Consider the following 23,921-nt stretch of genomic DNA (forward strand, 5'->3'; position numbering starts at 1 on the left):
TCAAGGATCCGAAACTATGCCAAGTACTGGTTCAAAAACAAATAGCCTTGAACATATGACGTGTTGTTTATTAGACTAGTGCAATAAACCGATGTCAGGACGGTGCGTGAGCTAGGACTTGAGGGCTTAAGTGCAGCCACGGAACTTTAAACGTCATCTTTTAGGGGATTTATTCGAAGCCTGTGGTATTCTATTGTTTGTTAGCGCTGTCGTGTTGTATAGGTTCTATTTAAACGCTCGTAAACACATATATCACCTCCAGCGTAGCAAATGGACGACGCCGTCTTTGGAAAACGTTTGGACAAATGCCGGAAACCGTTTTAGTTTTCCTGGCGTTTTTTGACGGTGAAAAAACCGCAGTATATCGACAGGGTGATTCGGCCCGGATAATGAGTACACCATCAGCGTTTTAATCCGTGTTGGTAGATCTTCTAAATGTCAAGGAGTGATTGGGAGAAACACCCAAGATGATTCGAACTGACAGGCCTTCACACCGCATGTTTGAACCCGCCCATACAATTAACTTACAGGGGCAAAACCCCTAACTGTACACCCTATCCCTCACTATGATTAAGAATCATAGATCAAAGCTACCTGCACCCCAATTATCGATTTGCATTAGTCATCGTTTTATTTAGGCCATCACAAGATTTGTACGGACCAATGTTTAGACTTGGTTTTTGTTTTTAAGCTTTAAATCACCAAACCTAACATGGTCGTTAATCACGAAGGGTATATCATTCTACCGATGACGACGACACCTAAAATTGTATATTCGGTATCTTCGTGTTATAGCTCCAAGGTATAACGAAAAAAGAACGCAAGTACATTTGCCTTAACCGCATATGTGTGTAATATTAATATAGGTGTACGACCGAACCGAACGGCTTTTCTAAAAATACGCTGTAATTAATAGCAATGCATGTTTTATGGTAAATTACGTAAACCCTATCATTTAATTAAAAAGAAATTACATACATAGTAGGGTGGGGGAAGAAGGGACATTTTTAATTCTATTTTCTCGTCCCATTTTTTTAGTAAACAAAGAAACTTCAAAGATTTACTAAACCGTATTCTCACGACTTCGGCATACCACTGTTACCTGTTTAAAACACAATCAGGATTTTGGATATTATATGCTAAAAGTGTCCCATCTTCTCCCACCCCACTATAATTTAATAGTGCTGAGGTGATAACTGCATAGCACAGTCGGTTTATTACATGTAGAACTATATTCACGTTATTTATAACTATGTACCCGCGATTCTGCCGAATAAATGAATGAGAAATTGCCAAATACAGATATGCATGGATAGCAAACATAATACGAATACGTGTGCGTATGTTTACCCATGCGTGCGTTGAAAGATTTGCACCACTGTATAAGGTGGGAACTCTTTTCACCTCATAATACCTTAGAGTTATCATAATATGGGAAAGTAATCAAATTTCTCTTCAAATTCTAAAGGCAAAGTGCTGTCGCCCCATTTACGCACTAATGCTGCAGCAAATAAGGTTGCGGTGGGTGTATGTATCGCAGATAAACATCTTTGCTAGCTTAAGGTGCAATTTCCTCGCCAAGCTAATCCAATCGCTGAAACGCTTGCAAAGGGACACGCTAAATACGAACCGCAGCCTTTTGTGTCAACAGCAAAAAAGACAATGCATTTCGCAAACGGTATGCAGTCAGGGTTTGCATCTTAAAACGTCCATTTTAAACTTACATATGCATTTGAAAAAACGGTCTTTACCTTGAATTGAGTGCTGAATTTTCTGTGCAGAAAGTTCGGCTTTTTTCCCCAGCCGAGTTTTGATTATGGCTTGCTATATTATAGGTATACGCCATAGTGAAACGACAGTTGTTATATTACTTTTATACCACGGTCTGCAACATAAGAACTTGTTATACACTAAAAAGTATTTTTTTGACTTTTTTTGTTTTTGTCCGTTGAAATAGGGTTAAAACTCGTAAACAAAATAGTTTTAATTTTTCAACACACCATCGGTTTAATTTCAATGCCACGTGGCAGTTTCTCAGTTTCGTATTACAACCCCTTTGGTCCGACCTGTCACTGGTTGACCAGTCGCAAAAATGTCTTTTGTTGCAGCACAATAAATTCGCGTGCGAAGTCAAGTGGTGTATTTTTGACCGCTGATTTTTGGGACCATTTTCCTGCAGTTTTTGTAAGGTTTTTTCGACCCCTGCAAATTAGCGTTGACTTGCTTTAACAAGAAAATGGCTTCGTCCGTGTACGCTAAACAATTCGGAATCGATTCCGACTAGCTGAAACGACACTTAACAACAAATTCCGAAATCCAGTCGTATTTCAACAGCTGCATAAAAACAAATAAACTATTTGAGGAATTTTGTTTTTTCAGACAAATTCTGAAGTGTGGCTTGTCCTCGGCCGACTCAAACTGAAAAGTTTATACCGGGAATAGATAAGAAAAGTTCGGCGCGGCCAAAATACTTGTGGCCAAATTTGAAAACCCGGCTTATTGGGTATAGGGCGTGTATTGTACGCACGCGACCAATTTCTCCATAGATATTGAATAGATTATTCTAAACAAAGGATATTTAACGCCAGACGTTGTCGACCAATAAATATATACAAGGGGGAATTAAGACACGGTTATTGAATTGAAAATCGTTGTGTAATGAACTTTAAGCCTACGCATATAAAATACCTTAACAAATTTCGTCACTGGTTGTTATAGAAACAAGCTAATTTAATTGTTGTTTTAATTTACGTCTCGAAAGCGGTTTGTTTATGTCGCAGTCTGACGTAAATGAGTTTGTGGTATGGATGCCAGTAAGGCTAGATTTCCATGATTCACAGATTCTTAATAAGCATTTGCAACCTAAGCGTCTGTTGGCATATTATACTAATACTAATTGACAAGCAATGTCATAATACAGCTGTGTTTAGTGACGTATAACAAATGTCATTTAAAACAACACAAACGTAAAAGCTGAGCAATTAACGATAACGTGGACGTGTGTTGAACAATTGTAATTAGGAAGACATTAAACCCATGTTTTAAAAGCGTTGCAGATAGTCTTAATAATACATCATTATTCAAATCTTACTACTCGTCAGTGTAAATACGCGAAAATCATTGTTTTATTAACGAAACCCCGCAGTGCCACCAGGCGATCAAAATTTCCAGCCGAATGAACATTTTAACCTGCAAGGGTTATCCTTATAAAAATCTAACTTACGGCGCAAAAAATCTAACTTACGCCGCGAAAAGTAACAACGCTTTTGCTGTCACATATTATTGGTAAACGTGCAATTCCATCCCTGCAAAAACATATCCGAAAATCAACATTTTAAAACTAAATAATATTTTCTAAGCAAGTTCTTTACAAGTCGACACGTGAGTAAGACCTGGCAACAGGAATTGCAACAATTGGAAACGAAAACGACCCTTCCCTTTCACTTGGCGTGCCCTCCCCACATTTATGATAAAGCGATATTTTCAAACGCTATTGTGTCTTTAGTAACCTTAGTAGAATATCACCCACACAACGATCATATTACTAATTATCTCTCGGAATGCTCGTACACTGTTTGTCGCATAACTTTATGTGTTAGTGTTGTATCGCGGACCTTTAAATTCTCTGTAGGTATATTTTGGTGCTATGAGTAACTACAGTTTCAATAGGAAAGAACAGTTGTACCTTTTCTTAAGAGAGTTTTTGCCCTGAGAACAATGACTTCATGTGTATCACTGGCACCGCCGCCATGTTTACAGTAACTACAAAGCATATCTAGTTGTTTATAGTAGCAACAAGCTCTATTATGTGTAGAAACTTGAGTTATATAAAGAACAGTTCGCATGTGTATTGGCTATATTCAGCCAACCGGCAAAAAACGTAGAAAATGATATAATTTTAAATGGAAAACTGTTACAAAGTATTATTGAAATTGACAGTGCACTTTTGGGTAATTGAATTACCTAAACGAAGAAAATTTAACTAATGGCCAACAGTGATCTTAAAATAATCTCGGAGTCAAGCATGCTAAAGATGCCTGCCGCTTCCATGCTTGCGAGAAAACATTCCCGGGCAGTGTTCCGTCTTCCCCCGACTCGTAGTTCTATCACATTGAGAGAACTGAGGACTCTTCCGAGACGAGTAAGATCATGTTTTGGTTTTCAATACCAATGGTTTTGCCTGCAGGTTACGGTATATCAGCATAGGTGTAGTAAGGTGGGGTAAGATGGGACATGCTTTCATTCTCTTTTTTCGTCGCACTGAGTATTCAACAAAGACTATTTATAGGTTTATAACCATATCCCCACGGCCCTAAAAACCGTATTAATTTGTTAAAAATACCAATAGAAAATAAGGGATTTAGGTGGTTACGCCATCCTATCTTACTCCACCATACTATACTACTGAAACGTGACATATTACATTTTGCCAAGGTAAACGTATGATTGCAGTTTGGGTATACATTGCTGGTTCGGTTATACAACATCGCGTGTGCGCTGTATTTGCTCTTTCTTCTATCAAGTACGATTTATAATATTTACACGTGCTTTATGCCAAATTGTATTGAAAGGTTATATTGACATAATTTTAAAATGTCAAACCGCATTTAAATATTGCGACGAGTAATCGAATTCTAAATGAAATCCGCTTATGGAAAATTTGAACTCAAATTCTAGATATTATCTTCGGCTAAGTTCTTTGATAATTCAATTATAAATATGGGGTATCTTTGACTGACTGCGGTGTCAATCCAAAACATACCAGACAGTCGTTTTATTGACAGAGCAATCTCTTTTATGGTGTTGTATTGACAGATAGGGCGGCTGATAAGTCGCTTCGTGTTTATCTTATGACACCGGATATAGACAACAGTATGCCCGCAATTGTATTCTCAGGGATGTCGTCTTTTACAACTGTAGTGTAGGGGTAAACATTATGAACAGGGTCATAACAATTCCACGCCACGGGGTGACAATCGTGGGAGGTCTTTGGAATTAAAGGTTTTGCTCGTTTGTATCACCCCACGCTGTTCCTTTGAGCCGAGTAGTGAAGTTTTAGTGTTGTAACTTTAAAGACAGTTTTAGGCATGACGTCTTATGTATCGGGCAGACTTAGCACACAGGAAGCTGTACGAAGTCCTGTTAAAGCGTATTCGACGTATACTAAAGTGAGATATGCATTAATAGATCAAAATACAGCGAATATTTACGATACTTAATGCATTAGAGTTTACAACGTAAATGTTGTGTAAATGATCATTTACGTTTCAGGGAAGGAACACACCCCATGATATATTCACACCACAGCTGACAGACAGGGAATGGTGGAGAGTGACATTAAAAGTGGGTGGTGTTGAATGAATGTAACTTTTTACCCCCTGCAGGGGGGCGTCTTTATAACACGGGTGTTGTGTTTCATACACCTGTAGTGACCGCTTACGAGTTATTGAACTTACTAATTATTATTTTGGATTTTTATTTTATTTTTTGAGGGTTTTAAAGTATGGCTTGGAATTTAGACAACCCATTAGTGGCCACTGGGTTGGAGCAATTGCTGTTAAATGCTTTACCCAATGACACATAAAAGCCAGTAATGATAGCAGTGACGAGCCTTTAGTTTAAACTATATTATAACCTCTAGGTAAGGAGGCAGGCGCGCTAACCAATGTGTTATACAGCCCCGGTGTTGATGATATTATGTGAAAGTGTTAAACGATAAGTTAATTAACGTTTTGTCATGCAGGAGACACCCGTCCCAGGCACCTACGAACAGCGAGATTTTCTGCAAGATAAAGACCTGAATCGAATAAAACCAACTTACAACTTTAAAGGGGAAGGAAGAAAGAAAAACTCAAGTAATACAAGGAATGGAGAGGTCTCTATCGTTAATTACACATATAGGCTACATATAAATTGACATATTGGTTTAGTGGTAAGAGCGTACGCTCATGCCCAGCGGTCTAGACTCTAAATCACCTAAAGTGATCTATGTTTTTTAAAGTTTTGCCCCTGTTTTTTCTAAGATTTTTTCGTGTTTTTTTCTATGTAGTAGGGTGGGGGAAGATGGGACATCTTTTTATTCTATTTACTGGTCCCATTTGGTAGTAAACAAAGAAAATTAAAAAAATTATAAAACCATAACTTTACGGCTTCCATAGATATTTGTTAATTGTTAAAAACAGGATCAGGATATTTAAATATTATGTGATAAAGGTGTCCCATCTTCCCCCAACCTACTATACGTTTTATCCATATTTTGCGACATTCGCCGTATATCGTCATAAACATAAATAACCTAAATGCCAATTTTATCAATGCAAATCTCCTTGCTGCTACAGATACTGCTCCCAGGAGCTTACGAACACAAAGATTTTCTTGAAGAACTTTCCAGACAACCCTTGACTTATGAGTTTAAAAGCTCTGGCAGAAGAAGAGTTCTACCTGGCCTAAAAGACCGCGATTGCAATGTAGCACCGTGCGAGTACGAAACACTTCGAATACCTGTAAATAAAGCACCTATACAGTAAGTTAACATGTCCCTACGATTGTACTCGATTATATAACTAAATCATTTACTATAATACACTTTCAGTCACGGTGCGTTCAAGTCACAATCCCCTCGTTTTCCGACAAAGTATTTCAACCCAGTAAGTAGGACGTTTGATGCTAAATCTTAAAAGTTAAAAATGTGAAAAGGGGATCTGGCAGCTAAACGTTTAAAACGTTGTTAATTATACACATTCAATTTAAAATATGACCCAGCCAGTCAAAAAATCTCAAACATTCTCAAATAGAAACTCGTACCCAACTACCATAAAAAACATATGGCCATATACAGTAACATCGCTGTGTAATTTGCATAGAAAGAAGGCCCACCTCCTGGCTCGTATGACCCAATGAACATAAACCGAAGTCCCAGCGTCACTTCCAGCTTTAAATCTAGAACTCCAAGATTTAGAACTTCACAAACGGTACCTATATAGTAGGGTGGGGGGAAACAGGACACATTTAGCACATAATAACCAATTGTCTTGATCTTGTTTTAAACAATTAACAACGGTTCATATGAGTTGTAGAGATACAGTTTTATAATTCAAGAAACTAGAATAAAAAGGTGTCCCAACTTCCCCCACCCTACTTTTATATATATACAATATTGTGTAGTAAATAGAATATCGTTAACATATGTACTATCTTACTCAACCCCATACTAAATACTTATGGTTTAGCCTTTAAATTTATAGACTAGATATTTATATATATTGCGCTTTTTTACATTTGCTCCTTTTTGGTTTGTTTTGTAAAACGTTTTTATGTCTTACTATGTAATTTCTTACATATTCTTATTTCTTATATTATGCTCATTGTAACGAAAGTTAGTTTTCTTTAATTATCTTAAACAAATTACAAACTTGAGCAGAAAGTACCAGGTCCTGCTACATACGCATCAACACTACAGACCCCGCAATCACAGACCGTGATGAAGATGGGACGAATGCACGGACTTTTCTTCCGAAATTCTTTCGAAGTGTGATTTCCAGTCAAAATGCCCATTTATTAGTGGTGCATGTGTTAAATATGCCTAACGTTCCAGCAAACGTAAAAAATATTCAAAACGTTAAACTTAGCTTGTACTTTGGTTCTGATAGCCCAAAGACAAAGTATATACGTGGTTGAAAAGTCCAGGTTAGAACGTTTTGTTTAGACGGTTATATAGTATTAGGAATGTACTTTTGAACGTCATAGGCAGTTTGTTGGTTACCCTAAGGGTGTTCTAGGACAGTTTAAGGCAGTTTAGTACCGGATGAGCCTTCTCTGTTGCGAAGTTTCTGGAAGCCCTCCAGATGCCACCACAAAGTCTACCAACCCGTCCAATGTTTTGAAAATTTGGAATAACGTCCTAACGGCAAATATCGGAGGCAGGTGTCAAGACCAATATCTGGGTGTGTATCGCGTACCATAAAAGTCGTAACCTAGGTGAAAAATCAATGTTACTCTTTCCCATTCCCTGCTGTGTGGCCGTAAATAACGCAGCTCTACAAACTCTGCCCTATACTCAAGAGTCGAGACTTCGTACTAACGGATCAAAAAAACATTTTTTCTACACCCGCGAAACACTTCGCAGCGTAGCTCCATATAAAGCAACAGCCAACTGCAAACCAAAATTTTTGTGGTTCCACAGAATAATTTTTGTTTGAATGATCCGAACTATCCACAACTGTCAAATGTAATTTTGCATGTAATAAACGAGAGTTCGATTTACCGAATACATTGCCGTCGACTTTTTACCTGGACTTTTCTCGGAAACTTCGGATCGAACCTGGTCCTTCGGTGATCTGGATGAATGTGCTTTTCTAAAACCCCTGCAACTTTATTGTAAGCCTAATTTTTCACACACTACTCCGGTTTTTGGACTTTTCATAATTACTTTATTTTAATGCTATATTTACGAAAGGCCTGCCAAGAGATGCCAGAAGATTGTAACGTTTAATGTTTAATCGTTTTATTCAAACTCGGTGCATGTGGTCACAACAACACCAGGGGAAACTGAATATCAGTTAATCAAAACACGAAAATGACCTTTAAAATCAAAACGTTTCATGCGAAGCATAAACACCATAAAAATATAAACGGAAAAGCACAACAAAAAGAATACATCATTACAATAGAGGAAGGCGAACAACAATACAAAATTGGAAGAACACACCATCGCGATAGGAAGGCGCCTTATTACATTTAATAGGAATTCGAAATTCTCAATAAAACTTTGCATCTTAAATAAATGAAATCGCGTACACGTTTGTAATGGTTAATCAAAATTAAAAGTTAAAAGATTGTAAGTATAAAAACATTGGAAGCATCGGTCGGTGTTTGTACAGTGACGAAATATGAGCGACGTGTGCCACTTAGCAAGTTTGGTGACGAGCACTGCAACATTATACACGAAATGCCCCAAAACACGGAATGACTCAACATGCAAAAGCAGTTGTATTCACAACGCATTAAGTAGGCGATTGCCCCGGTATAGATAGTTTGGGCAGGATTGACAGCACCATGGGCGACTTTACGTACATTTCAGCTGCGGTTGAAGAAACATGAGTGCTGCTTCCGTTGCGGGTCCGGGGTTCAGGCGGATTACCATTGGTGGGCACGACACGGTCCGATCTTCGACTAGAAGATCCAAAGCGAGACAGCGTTGTATTACGAACGCTGCTGCTCAGACTTCGTCTACGGAATACTTTTTTAACGTTGAGTACGTATATCCACGGTGACAGTAGAGAATTTAACGATATGAACACACGATCAAGACGGTATAGGATGCACAGTCTATAAATACGAACACAGTTTAAGAAATACATTTTTTTAAGATTTACGCATTGACAACTATATTTGACGGATGTAGTAGAGTGGGGGGAAATGGGACACCTTTAACACATAATATCCAAATAGTCTGATCGTGTTTTAAACAATTAACAACAGTCTGTGAAAGTCGTGAAAATACGGTTTTATAATTCATTGAGTGTTCTTTGTTTACTATACCAAATGAAAAGAGAAAACTAAACGAAAAGGTGTCCCATCTTCTCCCACCCTACTATATATAAATGTAACTTATTTATCCTCGCGTATAGCGGGGGGCGGCAGTCGCTATAACAGTGTTCTGATTCACACACCACATGACCGCTTACAAGTTATCACATAACAGGTAACTTTAACTTTGTGAGTAAATGTACGGTACAAATTGTACCAGTCCAGCTCTTACGTTGCTGGGAAACCAGCTACACATTTGCAGCATATACAAGTCCCATTTTTAGGCTTGAAACTTTTTGTTGCAAGCCATAATACATCCTAAAAAACTTAAAATTAAAACAGCTGAAACAAAGAACAAAAATCAATAATGGCGGTCAGTAACTGATAAGTATATTGTAACATAGTTTATATATGGTATAGGGTGGGGGAAGACGGGAAACCTTTACCACATAATATCCAAGTAGCCTGATTGTGTTTTAAACAATTAACAACGGTCTATGGGAGTTGTTAGGATACGGTTTTATAATTCTTTGAATATTCTTTGTTTACTACTAAATCGGACGAGAACATAGAATGAATAGGTGTCTCATCTTTCCCCATTCCACTATACTAATTCAATTTACCTCTTGTGTTGATTGAACTCTAATGACACTTCCACTATTGTAGTCACTGTGTATACGAGACCACATAAAATGGAGAAGACAATCAAGTGCGCAAATTTCCGTACAAACTTGCGAACCAACCAGGCTTTAGTTTCGGTATTTGGCCCGACTTTGTACACACTCATATGTCTGGCCAGTCTCTTTGATCCAATCCAATAGAGACGAATAGTGTGAGCGAAAATGGCGACAACGAAACAGGCAGGGAGTAGCATCAGGAAGATTGGGAATATGATGAAAAATATGTCCAACTGCATGAGGAAATAATATTAGGCCAGAGGAATTAACAATACAGTTTCTAATGAACATATTCCTGCTTTAACTTGTACTAAATTTACGGGATATATATCACACATTAACAAATTATAACGTACGATATAGGGACACATGGAAAAACATTATTTAACTAACCTCCCATCGCGTCTTGTCGCATAAGATTTGAGGGTGCGCTACAAATGCAATGCCCACGACCAGCAAGGTGTACATCCAACCAGATGCAAGACTTGTACGAAGTTTCCATGGCGTCATACGCCTATGATAATCCATTGAATGGTGACAATAGTAGGCGATGTCCACGCCCAGCGTTGCTAAGACAACGTATGGAATCATGACACAATAAATATACACAGGCGCCCATATCTGACATAGTTTAAAGCACGAGTCGACTGATATATCGCCATGAAGCAAGCGAATTATATCCAATATATTGGTTACCAGAAGCGCGGTTCCGCACAAAATGTTACTGATTGCCAGATTAAAAACGAAGTACTTGCTCTCTGGGTGCTGAGACATTTTGTAGGTTTTGGTAAATGTACGTAGCTTCATACACGCCAAGTTTGAAGCCACAATACCGACTGCAAGTATTATCCCAACGACCAATTCTGGCATCATGCGTGGGCATGGAATAAGGTTATTCGGAATTCCAGGCACGGTCATATTTCCCAACTCTGCTGTAGTTGCATTTTCATCTCTGGCGAAAGCCAACGTTGTGCTCATTTCTGCATTTATCTCAGACAATCTTGTCGTTCTGACAAAACGCTATAATAAATACTTTCTGACCAGAAAAAAACGAAGATGTTGTTTAAATAAAAATTAGGTTTGTTAACAAATTCTCGCCATATGTGTCATATCGATCTTATATTTTCGGCTCTAATTTCACTCTCACATATACAGTCAATATAAGCAGGTAATATTTGCTTGTATAACTCTACGGTCTTATCGAAAGCGTGGTTAATGTTCTACAGGTTTCTCGCTCATAAATCGTGCTTTAACACGCAAGCTATAAACAACATAACCACATTACACCAAATACTATCAGCGCCAGGCGGCTACGCAAACTGTCAACTTCCTGAATCTACACCAAAACAATATGATGCAATAGTAAATTGTCGGCTGTACAATTTGCACAAGTGAACATTTGTTGTTATATCGTTCCGACGTGATGCAATAGTCAATTGTCATCTGTACATTTTGCACAAGTGAACATTTGTTTTTATACCGTGTCGTCGACTCGTTCGACCTTTTTTTTATATATAAATTTCCCAGCTCAATTATGACCACGAGTAGTCCTATACCACAAGCCGACAGAACTGTTTTCTTATTAGGGCATTTTAACCTTATCTTTTTGTTATCGCTAAACCGCAGCTGCCAAAGAACCATAATGCAAAACCACGGACAAACTTAATCACCATTAAACTCACGCGTTTGGCTAAAAACACCCGCTACCAAAAATTCTTTACCCTCAGCAGCCTTTCGTCAACCATAGCATATTTACTATACTGTTAACTTATCTACGTGACAGTCGGGTAGTATTACGTCACTAGTTAAATTCAGCTTACTGGACAATACACTTATAGGATATGTCGCAAGGCTCAGGCAGTCAACAATTGGCGGAATATAGTTTCATGTCATCCCTCCTGCGCTAATACGTATTACCTCATATGCATGCAAGGTTAGCACATTTTAGCATAGCGTTAAAGCTAATCAGTCGCCCGAATTAGGTAGCTGAAAAACCATCAAACATTCAAATCATTTGTCGAAATTCCATCGAAAATTTAATCATTTGTCGAACTTACACCGCACGCTGACTCCGTGATGATTAATTCATAAAAACGAGGTCGATTACTCAACACATAAAACATCTATTATGGCTGAACAAGCTTTGGGATATCAGAATACTGTAAAAATAGGTATATGCCAATCAAATTAAGCTTTTACAACTGTGCCGCTAAATCGTGTGTTTTATTTGGTTGTTTTATTGCTGATTTCAAAATGTCCACACGGCGGGTGAAATTTAAAAAAATTAAAATCGACGGTTACGCAGATTTCACTTTTTTCTTAAATTTACGCTTCTTCTTTTTTTTGTCCTTTGTATCCGGCTCTTCAGATGTCGGCAATGGACGTTTTGCGCTAAAAAAATAAGTTTTGTTAGTTGCGAACGGTAGTACAGTACAGAGTCAGAGTAAGGTTAAATTAACATTTGCATATTCATTAATTGGCATGAGGTGTACAGCACCATAGTGTAGTTGCACGAGGTACATTAACATTACATCAGCGCTTGAAATAACGTCTAAATCGACAGCGCCCCCGTCATATGACATCAGCTATAATTAGCCCCGCATGCATAACAAGAATAATGTAAGATACAAAAGTCAGATTACACAAACGTGGAAATACCTTTTTACGCTGACGATATTCTGTTTCTTGCCCGACGACAATGCATCTTGCCATGCTTCGTCACTACCACCAATTTCGTATCTAAACAATAGAACTACAGTTAGTGACGTAGTGCAAACGCACATTGTATTGTAGTCTATACTATTACAGTCTATACTACCATACAGGCATTAGCATAAAAAACGCAGATGGTAATTTAACTTGCATGAAATAACTGATTCTATGAATACGTAACTGTTTCAAGTCCATAGATGCAAGTGTCTGCTTTAATTCTTCTTTCTGTTTCTGAACGACTTCATTTGCAGCTGCGTTCTGAAATCAAATCAAAACTGTACGTTAAATTTAAATGTAATTAGTTAGTCTATAATTAAAACTCCTGCAAATTAGGTATAGTATCATTTCCCTGTATGTGCACATTAAATTCAAATGTAATGGTATTAGTTGGTGTTAGTCTCTAACAAAAACACAGAACACAAGATCCAGTGCACTTGGGAACGTAATGATGCTAGTTACTGGCGAAAGGTATATTTTTTTAGTACACCATTAGTTGGTCTCAATTTTGGTTGTTGCGTATTTAGTAGCACTTGGTTAATTTAAACAGAAAAAGCGTATGCAGTGCAACGTGTTAGATAATTTTGAATTTGTGTAAACTTTCGTCTCTGTTGCACAGTTAGCAACTAAAAATGGTCGCTGAAATTTTCGCTTATATATGGTAGGGTGGGGAAAAATGGGACTCCTTTTCATTCTTTTTTATCGTCCCATTTAGTAGTAAACAAAAAACATTCAAAGATTTAGAAAGTCGTATTCTCACGACTTCCATAGACTGTTGTTAATTGTTTAAAACACGATCAGGATATTTGGATATTATGTGCTAAAGGTGTCCCATCCCCCCCACAGTAATATACAACTATTTCCTGGGTATAATAAAACACCTACCAGTTCACTATCAAGTGATTCTTCTAGTGGTTGCATGTTAACAGCATCAGCAGCGTTTTCGTCGCCGAGAGTTGATTTTAATTCCTTTTCTGCAGCTGCTGATTCGATTTCACTTAAATGTGTTGTGATTTTACGAACTGCCCTGTTGAAAAGTCCAAGAACCTGGAAAGTAAAAATTGTCAGAAATGTGTCAACTCTATTTTAACCCCTGAATTCCATGACATGCCTCGCTGTAGGATCTCACCCTTACAGAATACAAAAAGGAAAGAAAATTTTAAAAATACATTACGAATCTGTTATGTTGACTGTAGATGTATGTAATTTTGTGGATTAACAATACTCAGTAGCAATTTTAGCTAGGGTGTATCTGAGGCTAAGCCTAATATAGTGGGGTGGGTGAAGATGGGGCACCTTTAGCACATAATATCCAAATTTCCTGATCAGGTTTAAAAAAAATAACAACGATCTATAGAGTCGTAATGGACCAAAAAATGTCTCCCTTCTTCTCCCACCCACCCTAATAAATATTACGTTGTAATTACAAACTTACTTGTGATGAAGGAAGGTCGATCTCAGAAGCTACTGTCTCCACTGATTTATGCTGTAAGCCTATGGCCAAAATGATGGCCTGGTAAAAGAAAGATATTATAACTATAAGCAGAAACATTACTAATTGCGCATTAAATTTGTTACTATTTTATATTGTGATTGTAAAAAGTCTACAACCATATATCTAGGACCTAGGTCATATAGATGGTTATAGATTTTTAAAATATAATAATGATCATATAAAACCAAAGTGAATATAATCACTTTCAGCAATCATAATGAGCATAAATAACCTGCATAGTAAAAATACAACTAGACTACCATTTTAAACCTACCTTTTGGGCAACAGACAGAGGTACGACTAATTTTTCAAGGAAAACAAGACGAGCTAAAGTTGGCAGGAGGTCCATGACCAGATGGTAGTCTGCCATGTTTCGCGAGTATAAGGTCAGTCGCTTCGTGTCGTAGCTGGTCAGGAAGAAATCTAGCTCTGATTTTGTGAGCGGGTTGCTCTTTGTAGTTTTCTTGCTCTTTCGCCGAAGGACTTGAAGAGCAGTGGAAGACTTGAAAGAAGAGAATTGGAAGTGGAGGAGGGAGATGAAACGACGGCGGAAATCTAAAAATAGTTGGTTAAGTTTCAATACAAATATGACAGATCATGTGAATTTTGGGATTTTCATCTCAAAAGTTTTGGCTTAAAACTAAGACCAAGAACGTATAGGCTGTCATGTTGCATTTAAACTGACCCATAATCTATGTTTCATTGACCTAACTGATTCAGTTAACATCATTTGGGACTTCGGTTACAGTCAGTCACCTATGTGATATAGGGTTAAGGCATTAACAAAGGAAAACTTTGTCTTTCCTATTGGAGTTATACTAATTGGCAGCAAAATAAAAAAACAATAAGCCATTAGGTCACATAGATAGTAATGCATAAACAGGCATAAGGTGTATGAAATAAGACCGACATGTTTTAACGGCTAATGTTGGCCCCCTAACGTCTAAATAAAAATTAGCATCATTCAACCATTTTCATGCAACAAAATGATCATTTTTAACCCTACCATCAAAGTAAGCATCCTGCCAACTCTTGTCCACCTCAGTGTCCAATGCTTTAAGCATGATACATGAATGTTCTCCAGTTAAATCATTGGCAGTTTGACGCAAGTAGACAGATGTGTAACCAGCCTTGCTCCAAAACCTAAACGAGGTTGTTAGTTTAAAATAAAAGCTTTTTTTAAATTAATAGTTGAAAAACATGCTGGTTATCTGAAATTGTTTTTTGTAAACAAAGCAAAAGCTTTTTATTTTATTTTTAAAATTTTACTACAAAATTTGTAATTTTTACATATTAACCATTAAGCACTCACTTAAGTAATGGGGCAGTAAGACCATAAGAAACTCCAATGTAATTGAGCTGTTCCGGTCTTCTTTCACTAAGTTTCCATAACAATGGTGGAAGACTCTTCCTTGGTGTAAGAACCTCATCCATAGCTTCAACTTCCTGAATACAAAAATTTATTTTAATTTTTTTTTAAAAAAAATAAAAAAATTTAAAATAAAATAAAAAACTTTTAAATACTTTAACACTTTAAATAAAAACATGTCTTAATGCTTTTTTTTATCATATTTTAAACAACTAACAACGGTCTATGGGAGTCGTGGGGATACAGTTTTATAATTCCTTAAATTTTATTTGTTTACTACCAAATGTGACACGAAAATTGAAGGAAAATGTGTCCCATCTTCTTCCACCCTTCTATAAACCACCAACCTCTTCATTCACAATATTAACTTCTTCTGCTGGCGTCTCATTCTCATCAAGACTTGTCATTTTCCCTTCATAATATTTCTCCAGTAGTTCCAATGCACGTGAACCATACCCCATGCCCTGATAATCAGGGTGGGTAGCTATCCTTACCTGTAATAAAAGTATATTTATATTTCATCAAATTAGTCCCAGAGGTGCTTAACTTACAGAACAGTGTATTTAGGCTATAGGCGCCAAACCTGTGGTGGCAGGGTAGTGCCTAGCCTGAAATTTTCTGCACTGAATTAATCTGAAACATTAGCATTAAACTTGTTTTAAAAGAATGCACATCTAACTATCCCTGCCTCCTAAAAGTTTGGTGCCTATGATTTGGGTAATTACTGTTTGATCAGACATTAGATTTAAAACAATGTTATAGCAGCAAAATTTTAGTGGATTTTAAGTGAAACATTGTATTAAACTGCCATAAGTACTGTTTCACATTCATATATAAAAAAGTTTTAGGTTGTTTTTACCACACGAGCACCAGATAGTGAAGCAAAGTCATGATCTTGAAACTGTTCAGTCACTGTCCAAGGAATAAGGTCACCAGCCGCACGTTTGCCACGAGATAAACTCGACACAACAGAAGATTTGCTGATTTCACCCTCCAAGCAAATCTGTAAACAGATACTACAGGTTAAATGAAAAAAACAGATATATACCACATTAAATATTAAATATTCATCACTTTTTAATAATCATGTTTCAAAAATATTCATCTTTTACTTATTGTTAGGGCTTACTTGGCGTGTAAGTGTCTTATTTCACATTATGATGGCTTTATACACCTTTTTCATGAATTTTTTTCGGTATGTAAGTTAGAGGCCTATAGACGTTGTGGGTAATATTTTTTTAAATTTTCTGCGTAGCATGCAGAGCAAGGTATTAAAAAAAAGGTGTATAATTGTATAATTTTTATAAATATTCTCTTAAATTAGCCATACCTAAATATACTATTAAATTGAATACCAAGGCATTTTTAAGCCTATGGTCCAGTTTAATTCTCCTGACCTGTAATACACACAGTACATCAGGTAGAGATTTCTGTTCAGCAGAAACTGGTGGCAGGAGACAAAATATATGATGAGCAGGGGCATCAGATAACATTTGAAGGTCATTAGGTGTGTTCTGCAAAATAATTATAATTCATTACTTTTGTGGTGGTGTCTCAGCTGTCACTTAGAATTTTATGAATAATTCAAGGGAAAATTAGAAATTATGGAAATAATTAAAGGGATTAATTATGTTTAACAGCCAAGCGAGAAGTTTTCTTATTTTGCAAATTTTAAAAAGTACCTTGTAGTGTGAAGCAACATAAAGGGACATCAGACGTTGTAGAAATGCTTCAGATGCTTTGTGGTAGCAGAATAATGTATCTCGATTGACATAATACGTTTAATTATAAATAATCTGGTTAAGGAAAAAATTGATGGCTTTTAAGTTAAAAAAATTATTGTGAACTATTATGTGTAAATGTAGTAAGTTTTCACAAAGAGTCAGTCATATGGAATTCCATATGGGTGAGGTCCTACGGCCTGACACACTAGGGGAACTAGAATTTAGGCTAAAGTTGGCCTGTTACCTTTTTAATTGCATATATTCTGGTTTAATTGTGCATTTATTTCTAAACAGCAAATTAAACTATTTAAAAAATACCACAAATCAACGGCAATCAAACTTGTTGATTAAAAAATCATTATTTGTTGAAATTGAAAAAAAAATATTTGTTAAAGTTAAAAAAATATTGGTTGAATTAAAAAAAAAAATTTGTTAAAGTTTAAAGGATATAAATCACAAGCACTTGGAGGAGGACACCCAGTGGAGATTTTGCTAAAGGACGAGGAGCCACAGTCGAGGCAGAGAAGCTCATTCAACCATGACTCGATGGGATCCGTTGGGGCGTAACGTACCGATTCCTCAAGGGTTATCTCGCTTAAGTTACGACCAAGTGGTGAAGCAGTAGTCTGGATCATAAAATTTGTAAAAAAGCAGCATTGGTTAAGATTAGCCTATACATCACAGGCAGAGGCGAAGCCAGAAAAATAATCTTAAAAGAAGAGGTTGCCAAACCCCCATGACTGTGTGGCACAGCCTGTGCCACTGATCAGAGAGACAGAGAAACGGGTTTGGAGCTCAATGTTTCTACCATGCATTGATGTGTGTAAAGTTTGTGGTTGGGTTTATTGACAATTTCTCACGGCACAAAAGATGTTTAGAATGAATAACCAACAAACTCAGACAGAAAAAGGAAAAATCAAAAATGCACATGATTGGGGAGGGGCATCACTAAAGTACAATATGAACTACAAACAATGTTAACTTAACAGTGGACATCTATGTTCTTGGGCAAGACACTTAGGACTTAATGGACATTGTTCCAACCCCAGTGGTAACTACTGGGTTGTACAAATAGTCCGAAATAATACATCTGCTTTAACTGTGAGAAATCAGCCAAAAGCAGATTTTATGCCGCATTTTGTCAAAATTCAATAATCCACTTTGTAAATAATATTATTTAATTATTATAGATATATGCTTTTCTAAATGTAACCGACCTGTTTAGTTGTGGCAGTATTACGTGTAGCACTTTGAATTCGAAGTTGTTTCACTAGTTTAAGTGAAAGAGAACGACCAGTGCCTTCATATCTGCAATTGTATTATTGTTAAATTAAAACACAACCTAAAATATAAATATAAATATTTTTAAAATAAAATATAACCATAGTCAGAAATAATGTTATGGTAAAAATACAATTTAAAACTTTTTGTTTAAATTTAATTTTTCAACACTTCAGTTACTTAACAACAGCGGCCTATACGTCTCATAAAATATTTATTCTGTTTCAATAACTGTTCACAATTATTGCATTAACGTGCATATATTTCCATATCCATATGTTTATACCAATATTACTCCTAAATCCTACATGTCAGATTGAAAACCGATTCTATAGGGTTGGGAGTTTTCCCTACAATTGTCTATTTGTCTCTTTAGTATCCAGTGTACATTGTGTGCTTGACTAGAAGGTTACATGCAGATGCAATGCATTACTAGTATTACCCATTTATTGTAGAAGACATAAAAACTAGATAAGGACCAAGAAGACTCTGAACAAGTGGTAATGGAATTGCTGCAGCCTCGTCGATGACTAGCAGTTCCGCTTGACTGAGTTTAGCTGAGTCACTCGGGTGGATATACTAAAAAAAAAATTATAAATTAAAAAAACAAACAAACTTAAATAGATATTTATATAGCATTAACCAATTGTTATCATATAGTGGTAAAGTAGTCTATATGTTACTTTATCAGTAACATTTCGGTTTGTAATAATTTTAACAACTTCCAAAATTAGCAATAGATTTAGACCAGAGTTGGCCCATACCAGTAATGTTAGTGTTCCATGTTTTAAGCTTACCTGAATGGTTTGTCTATGCTCACGAAACACATTAACACGAACGATAGCTTTATTGAAGTCCGGATTTGTTGATTGAATAAGTTCATAATCCAAATGTTCCTGGAAAAAGAAAGGGAAAAAAGTCCTTTATTGAAAAATAAACATTTCATCTTAGGGCAGTCTAACTAGACAGGCAAATTACAAAGTTTGGTTTGATACATATTACATGAACTGTTTTTTTTTTTCTTCTAAATTTTAGGCCTGTGCAGTATGCTAAAACAACTCTTTCTATAGGGGTAAGGTCCTACTACCCAGCATGGCGCAAGAATAAAGTTTACAAGAATAAAGTTAGAGGTCAGAGTTGGCTAATTGACCTAATATTAAAAATGGTTCACCAAAAATTTTAAGATCAACTTTGCATACACTTTTTAAGAGGATTAGTTGCTGTTTGCTAATACAGTTTTAGTGGTAACATATATTGTGCGTGTCAGAAGGAGTTTATAATTTATATACACATAACTTACTTGGTATTCTAAAGCATCAAATCCCTTAAAAACGAACTCAAAAAGTGTTTTAAGATTCTCAGGACTGGGAGAAGTGACAAAAATATTGGAATATCCAAACGCAACTGCGGCTGAAATTGCAAGTCCAAGCGTGGCAGATTTACCTCTGCCTCTCGCTACAATTAAAAAATAAATAAACTGTTTAAATTTAATTTGTATATATACATATATATATATACATATACAAAAAAAATTTTTTAAAAATAAATTTTTTAGGAATGTTCATTGGTTAAAAATAAAGGTGGTTAAACAAGTTAAGTTGTTTTCCAAGAGTTTGTCCAACAAGGGAAAGTTGTTTTTCAACTCCGAGCATTTAAACCCAATTGGCTCTGAACTGGTAAAGTAATTAACCTTGAATGATATATTAATTATTCAAACCTGTAACCTCTAACTGCGTAGGAAGATGCCATTAAATATTAAATTGTAATGACTCAAAACTTAATCAAAAACAATGGTATTACCGGCGGTCATCACAACAGTGCTACGTAGGGTTTTCTCTGAGATAGCATCAACAAATTTGAGAAGGGCCTTTCCTTGGTCGATTGTTTTGCAGCAATTTATCACGCAACCAACTGGTTGCGTGTCCTAGGGTTGTAGAAAAAGGAAAAAAGAGTGAAAAAAGTAGATGCTTAGCAGAAAAGTTCCACAGTCAACCTTTAAAAATAATACCAAGAGAAGAATGGCAGCAACTTCTAGCCTCTAGATATGTCATAACAAATGATGGCACTTATCATGCGTAATGCGGCACCATTACAGTCATTATACCAAAGGTGCCTATTAAACCCTTGCACAAGATTTTAAAATATATTTAACTGTAATTATATTTTTTTATCATTAATGACCACCATATTGAACCAATGATTATAAGCCTTCTGACTAAGGTCACACACAACCATAAAGGTAGCAGTGCCTGACATCAAACTCAGTTACCTTTTGTTACGAGCAGTGGCGCAGCCAGGGGGGATTTAGGGGGAATGACCCCCCCCTTTTTTAACCAATCAAAAATTTTTTAAAAAATTAAAAAAAAAATTTTTGATTAAAACCCCCGCCATATTTTTTTTTTCTGGCTGCGCCACTAGGTTCTAAACAGTAAACACCATGTCTTGAAGCCAGACAAATCTATATACAAAACAACAGCAATGTTTTAAGAACTAAATGGTCTTTGCTTACCTGTAGTGATTCTTTTAGATCAACCAGCTCTTTTTCTGATGGTGTGAGTGAATCTTCTGCAGGTTTTGGAGGGACTGCTTCAATGTTTTGTGAGTTAGTTGACACTGGCAATACATTCAGTTCATCATCAATTATAAGACAGTTATTACACGAAGCCACTGACAACAGAAACCTGTGATGAGAAATAAATTTTGTGTAGAAGTTATTTGAGTAAAAGGAACGCAGATTTGTAGTGTTAAATCTGGCATACCAAGGGGGGCAAGCCTACACTGGAATTTTTGACACTGCATTAATCAGTAAACAAAAAACCAATAAGTTAGATTTGTTTCACAAGAAAATGCATCTAACTATCCCTGTCTCCACTGGATTTTAAAAAGCTTTGTATCTATGCATGTATGTATGCTAGGGGTACAAACCTCTTATATTAAACCTGTGCACACACAAAATAATATTAAGAGACATAAAGCAATAAACTATCTCCAGATGATAAATTTGTGGTAAGTAACAGCTTTACATTCACTTTTTAGATGATCGTTTTTCGTAAAAACATTGTATAGGCAATATATTAAATATTTATATCAATATTTTCGAACTAAAATGCAACAAAAGATCACCTTTCATTGAATCTTCCCACCACATCACTATGAGATTCTGTACGATACCTTGCGTGAACATCCTAAGAAGATATTTTTAATAAATAAACAAAATTTTATTCCATCTCAATTTCCCCCAAGAGACTAATGGGTTCAAGGCTTGTCGCTGCTACCATTGTGGGCGTATGTGTCCTTAGGCAAGACACTTAACGGCAATTGATCCAACCAAGTGGTCACTAATGGATTGTTGTTCAAATTATCAGCCATACATAAAAAAATCACCCACAAAGTAACATACATGGTAAATCGTAAGCTGGCATTAGCTGTATGCAACAGAACACCAGTGTTATCACGACTGTTGTTTTCCGTCCAAGCGAGAATAAAGCAAGTTACATTGAAGAATAAGATAAATCTACCCACCATTGTCATTGTATAAAGCTGTTTTAATGAAGTCATGGATCTAAGCAAGAAACAGATGATACCACCACCTTCAACTGTTTCTATTGTTCGCGCAAGTAAATTTGGTGTTAATGCCTCAAAATCCTATAAACACAGATGGCATAATATCATTATCAGCCTCATACATAGGAATAATGTAATAAGAAAACTAGGCCTACATTCCAGAGACCCTAATATGTACGACTGTAGGACCTCACGCTTATGGATTACAGTTTACTTCCCTTTTTTGTTTTTTCTAAAGTTAACTTTAAACAAAGGCAGCTGACATTTGAAAAATATATAGTGATAGCTGATAGGTAAAAGGGACCGCAAGAACATTTTCAAAAATTTGAACTGCTCACCATCTATTACAGACTGCAGTATACTATTCAGACTCACAGCCTATCTAAATGTTAAAGAGTGAAGACTATGTGGAAAATCACACTATATCTGCAGACACATTAAATTACCTGAAGAACACACATGCCATAAGTACTGCCCAATATTTTGTGAGTTTCATTGTAATAACAGTATCGGACATTTGTGGCAGCCACAAACAACTCGAACGGATCATTTTCTTTCAAATCAAGGGTCCCACTTGAGATTCTCTTTTGAATTTGTTTCATTTTTTTCTTTCTGTGCCTATACAGATGTTTACATGTATTTAATTGCGGTTTTAACTTAGGGGTTGGAGTTATGTTAGCCTAATATGTAAAGAACTAACGTCAAGGAAGATTCATTATTACCATCTAAGTTATTTAGTTAGCTGTTATGCCAGTACTACAGGTGTGAACATGTGAGATGTTTAAATTTTCCTTCTTGCCTATAAAAACATAGCACCACATGTCCACATCAGATTGGACAGTTTGTTTTTTGTGTGGAGGATATATTTTTTACACGAATTTTTCTTTAAGTTATTTTTTTGTGTGGAATGTCACTAATTTTGGGTTAATTTACAAAGCTATAACAGGGCAAATTGTCTACAAAAGACCAGTGTACAGATTTAAAATTAGCGAAATTGCTTGGATTCTTGTGGAAAATACAAAAGTCTAGTCAATTTTACAATCACGGCTTCACAAACAATGTAGCTTTTAGGATAATATTTCTACAAAAGCCAATATGTTTATGCCTATGGGTAAGTTATGTATGTATAAATTAAACATTTCTCTTACGTGCTAAACCCGAGTTCTTTTTTATAACACCACAATACTGAAGGACGAGCCCGAACTTGTGCTTTTGATAACATGTGATGGAGTATAACAACTTGGTTACGACACTTATCGCCGACAATAAAAAACATTGTCCGGTGTTTCGTGGCCACTCCATTTTCGACCAGTACTCGAATACGATTATCTACTTTTTTACGCATATTGGTGCAAGTAAAATGGTTTTATATCCAAAATACATAAACTTCCCAAACTACTACGTTTTCAATTTCTAGATTTTGTAAACATTACCACGTGGTCTACCATATGGTTTTCTATGTTTTTGAGCAATCGAAATAACATACCATTTACATACATGGTCGACGCCACATATATACAGCTCAGTGATCGACGCCCTACCGATGGGGACCAATGTTATTGCTATAGTATGCT

At 36.3% G+C, this 23,921-nt stretch overlaps 3 protein-coding genes across 4 annotated transcripts; 1 reads left to right on the forward strand and 2 right to left on the reverse strand.

Moving 5' to 3' along the window:
* The first annotated feature begins 3,786 nt into the window (after window positions 1–3,786).
* LOC149736563 (protein STPG4-like) lies at window positions 3,787–7,628 on the forward strand. 2 transcript variants are annotated; one of them, XM_089876162.1, is made up of 7 exons: window positions 3,787–4,141; window positions 5,272–5,343; window positions 5,744–5,875; window positions 6,339–6,523; window positions 6,593–6,647; window positions 6,864–6,971; window positions 7,421–7,628. In XM_089876162.1, exons 1-7 carry the CDS (start codon window positions 3,986–3,988, stop codon window positions 7,532–7,534), a joined length of 822 nt encoding a protein of 273 aa, XP_089732288.1. In that variant the 5' UTR covers window positions 3,787–3,985; the 3' UTR covers window positions 7,535–7,628. The 2 variants fall into 2 exon arrangements, with proteins under 2 accessions (XP_089732288.1, XP_089732289.1); XM_089876163.1 differs by lacking the exon at window positions 3,787–4,141 and adding an exon at window positions 4,808–5,168.
* Window positions 7,629–8,475: 847 nt separating this feature from the next.
* Window positions 8,476–11,965, reverse strand: LOC149736564 (uncharacterized). The gene is made up of 3 exons (XM_089876152.1): window positions 10,599–11,965; window positions 10,152–10,438; window positions 8,476–9,327 (listed from the first exon to the last, which is right to left on the reverse strand). The coding sequence occupies exons 1-3, from the start codon at window positions 11,181–11,183 to the stop codon at window positions 9,003–9,005; spliced, it is 1,197 nt and encodes a 398-aa protein (XP_089732278.1). The 5' UTR covers window positions 11,184–11,965; the 3' UTR covers window positions 8,476–9,002.
* Window positions 11,966–12,409: 444 nt separating this feature from the next.
* On the reverse strand, window positions 12,410–23,853 carry LOC149736565 (RNA cytidine acetyltransferase-like). The gene is made up of 23 exons (XM_089876119.1): window positions 23,496–23,853; window positions 22,794–22,965; window positions 22,306–22,428; window positions 21,907–21,968; window positions 21,293–21,464; window positions 20,584–20,707; window positions 20,084–20,238; window positions 19,581–19,679; window positions 19,226–19,362; window positions 18,720–18,810; window positions 17,953–18,128; window positions 17,461–17,557; window positions 17,176–17,292; window positions 16,638–16,781; window positions 16,126–16,272; window positions 15,722–15,855; window positions 15,416–15,552; window positions 14,684–14,964; window positions 14,350–14,427; window positions 13,800–13,961; window positions 13,099–13,175; window positions 12,864–12,944; window positions 12,410–12,596 (listed from the first exon to the last, which is right to left on the reverse strand). The coding sequence occupies exons 1-23, from the start codon at window positions 23,690–23,692 to the stop codon at window positions 12,503–12,505; spliced, it is 3,057 nt and encodes a 1,018-aa protein (XP_089732245.1). The 5' UTR covers window positions 23,693–23,853; the 3' UTR covers window positions 12,410–12,502.
* Window positions 23,854–23,921: the final 68 nt, after the last annotated feature.

The sequence above is a fragment of the Ciona robusta genome, chromosome 4, assembly GCF_009617815.1.
Source record: "Ciona robusta chromosome 4, ASM961781v2".
Classification (NCBI taxonomy): Eukaryota; Metazoa; Chordata; class Ascidiacea; order Phlebobranchia; family Cionidae; genus Ciona; species Ciona robusta.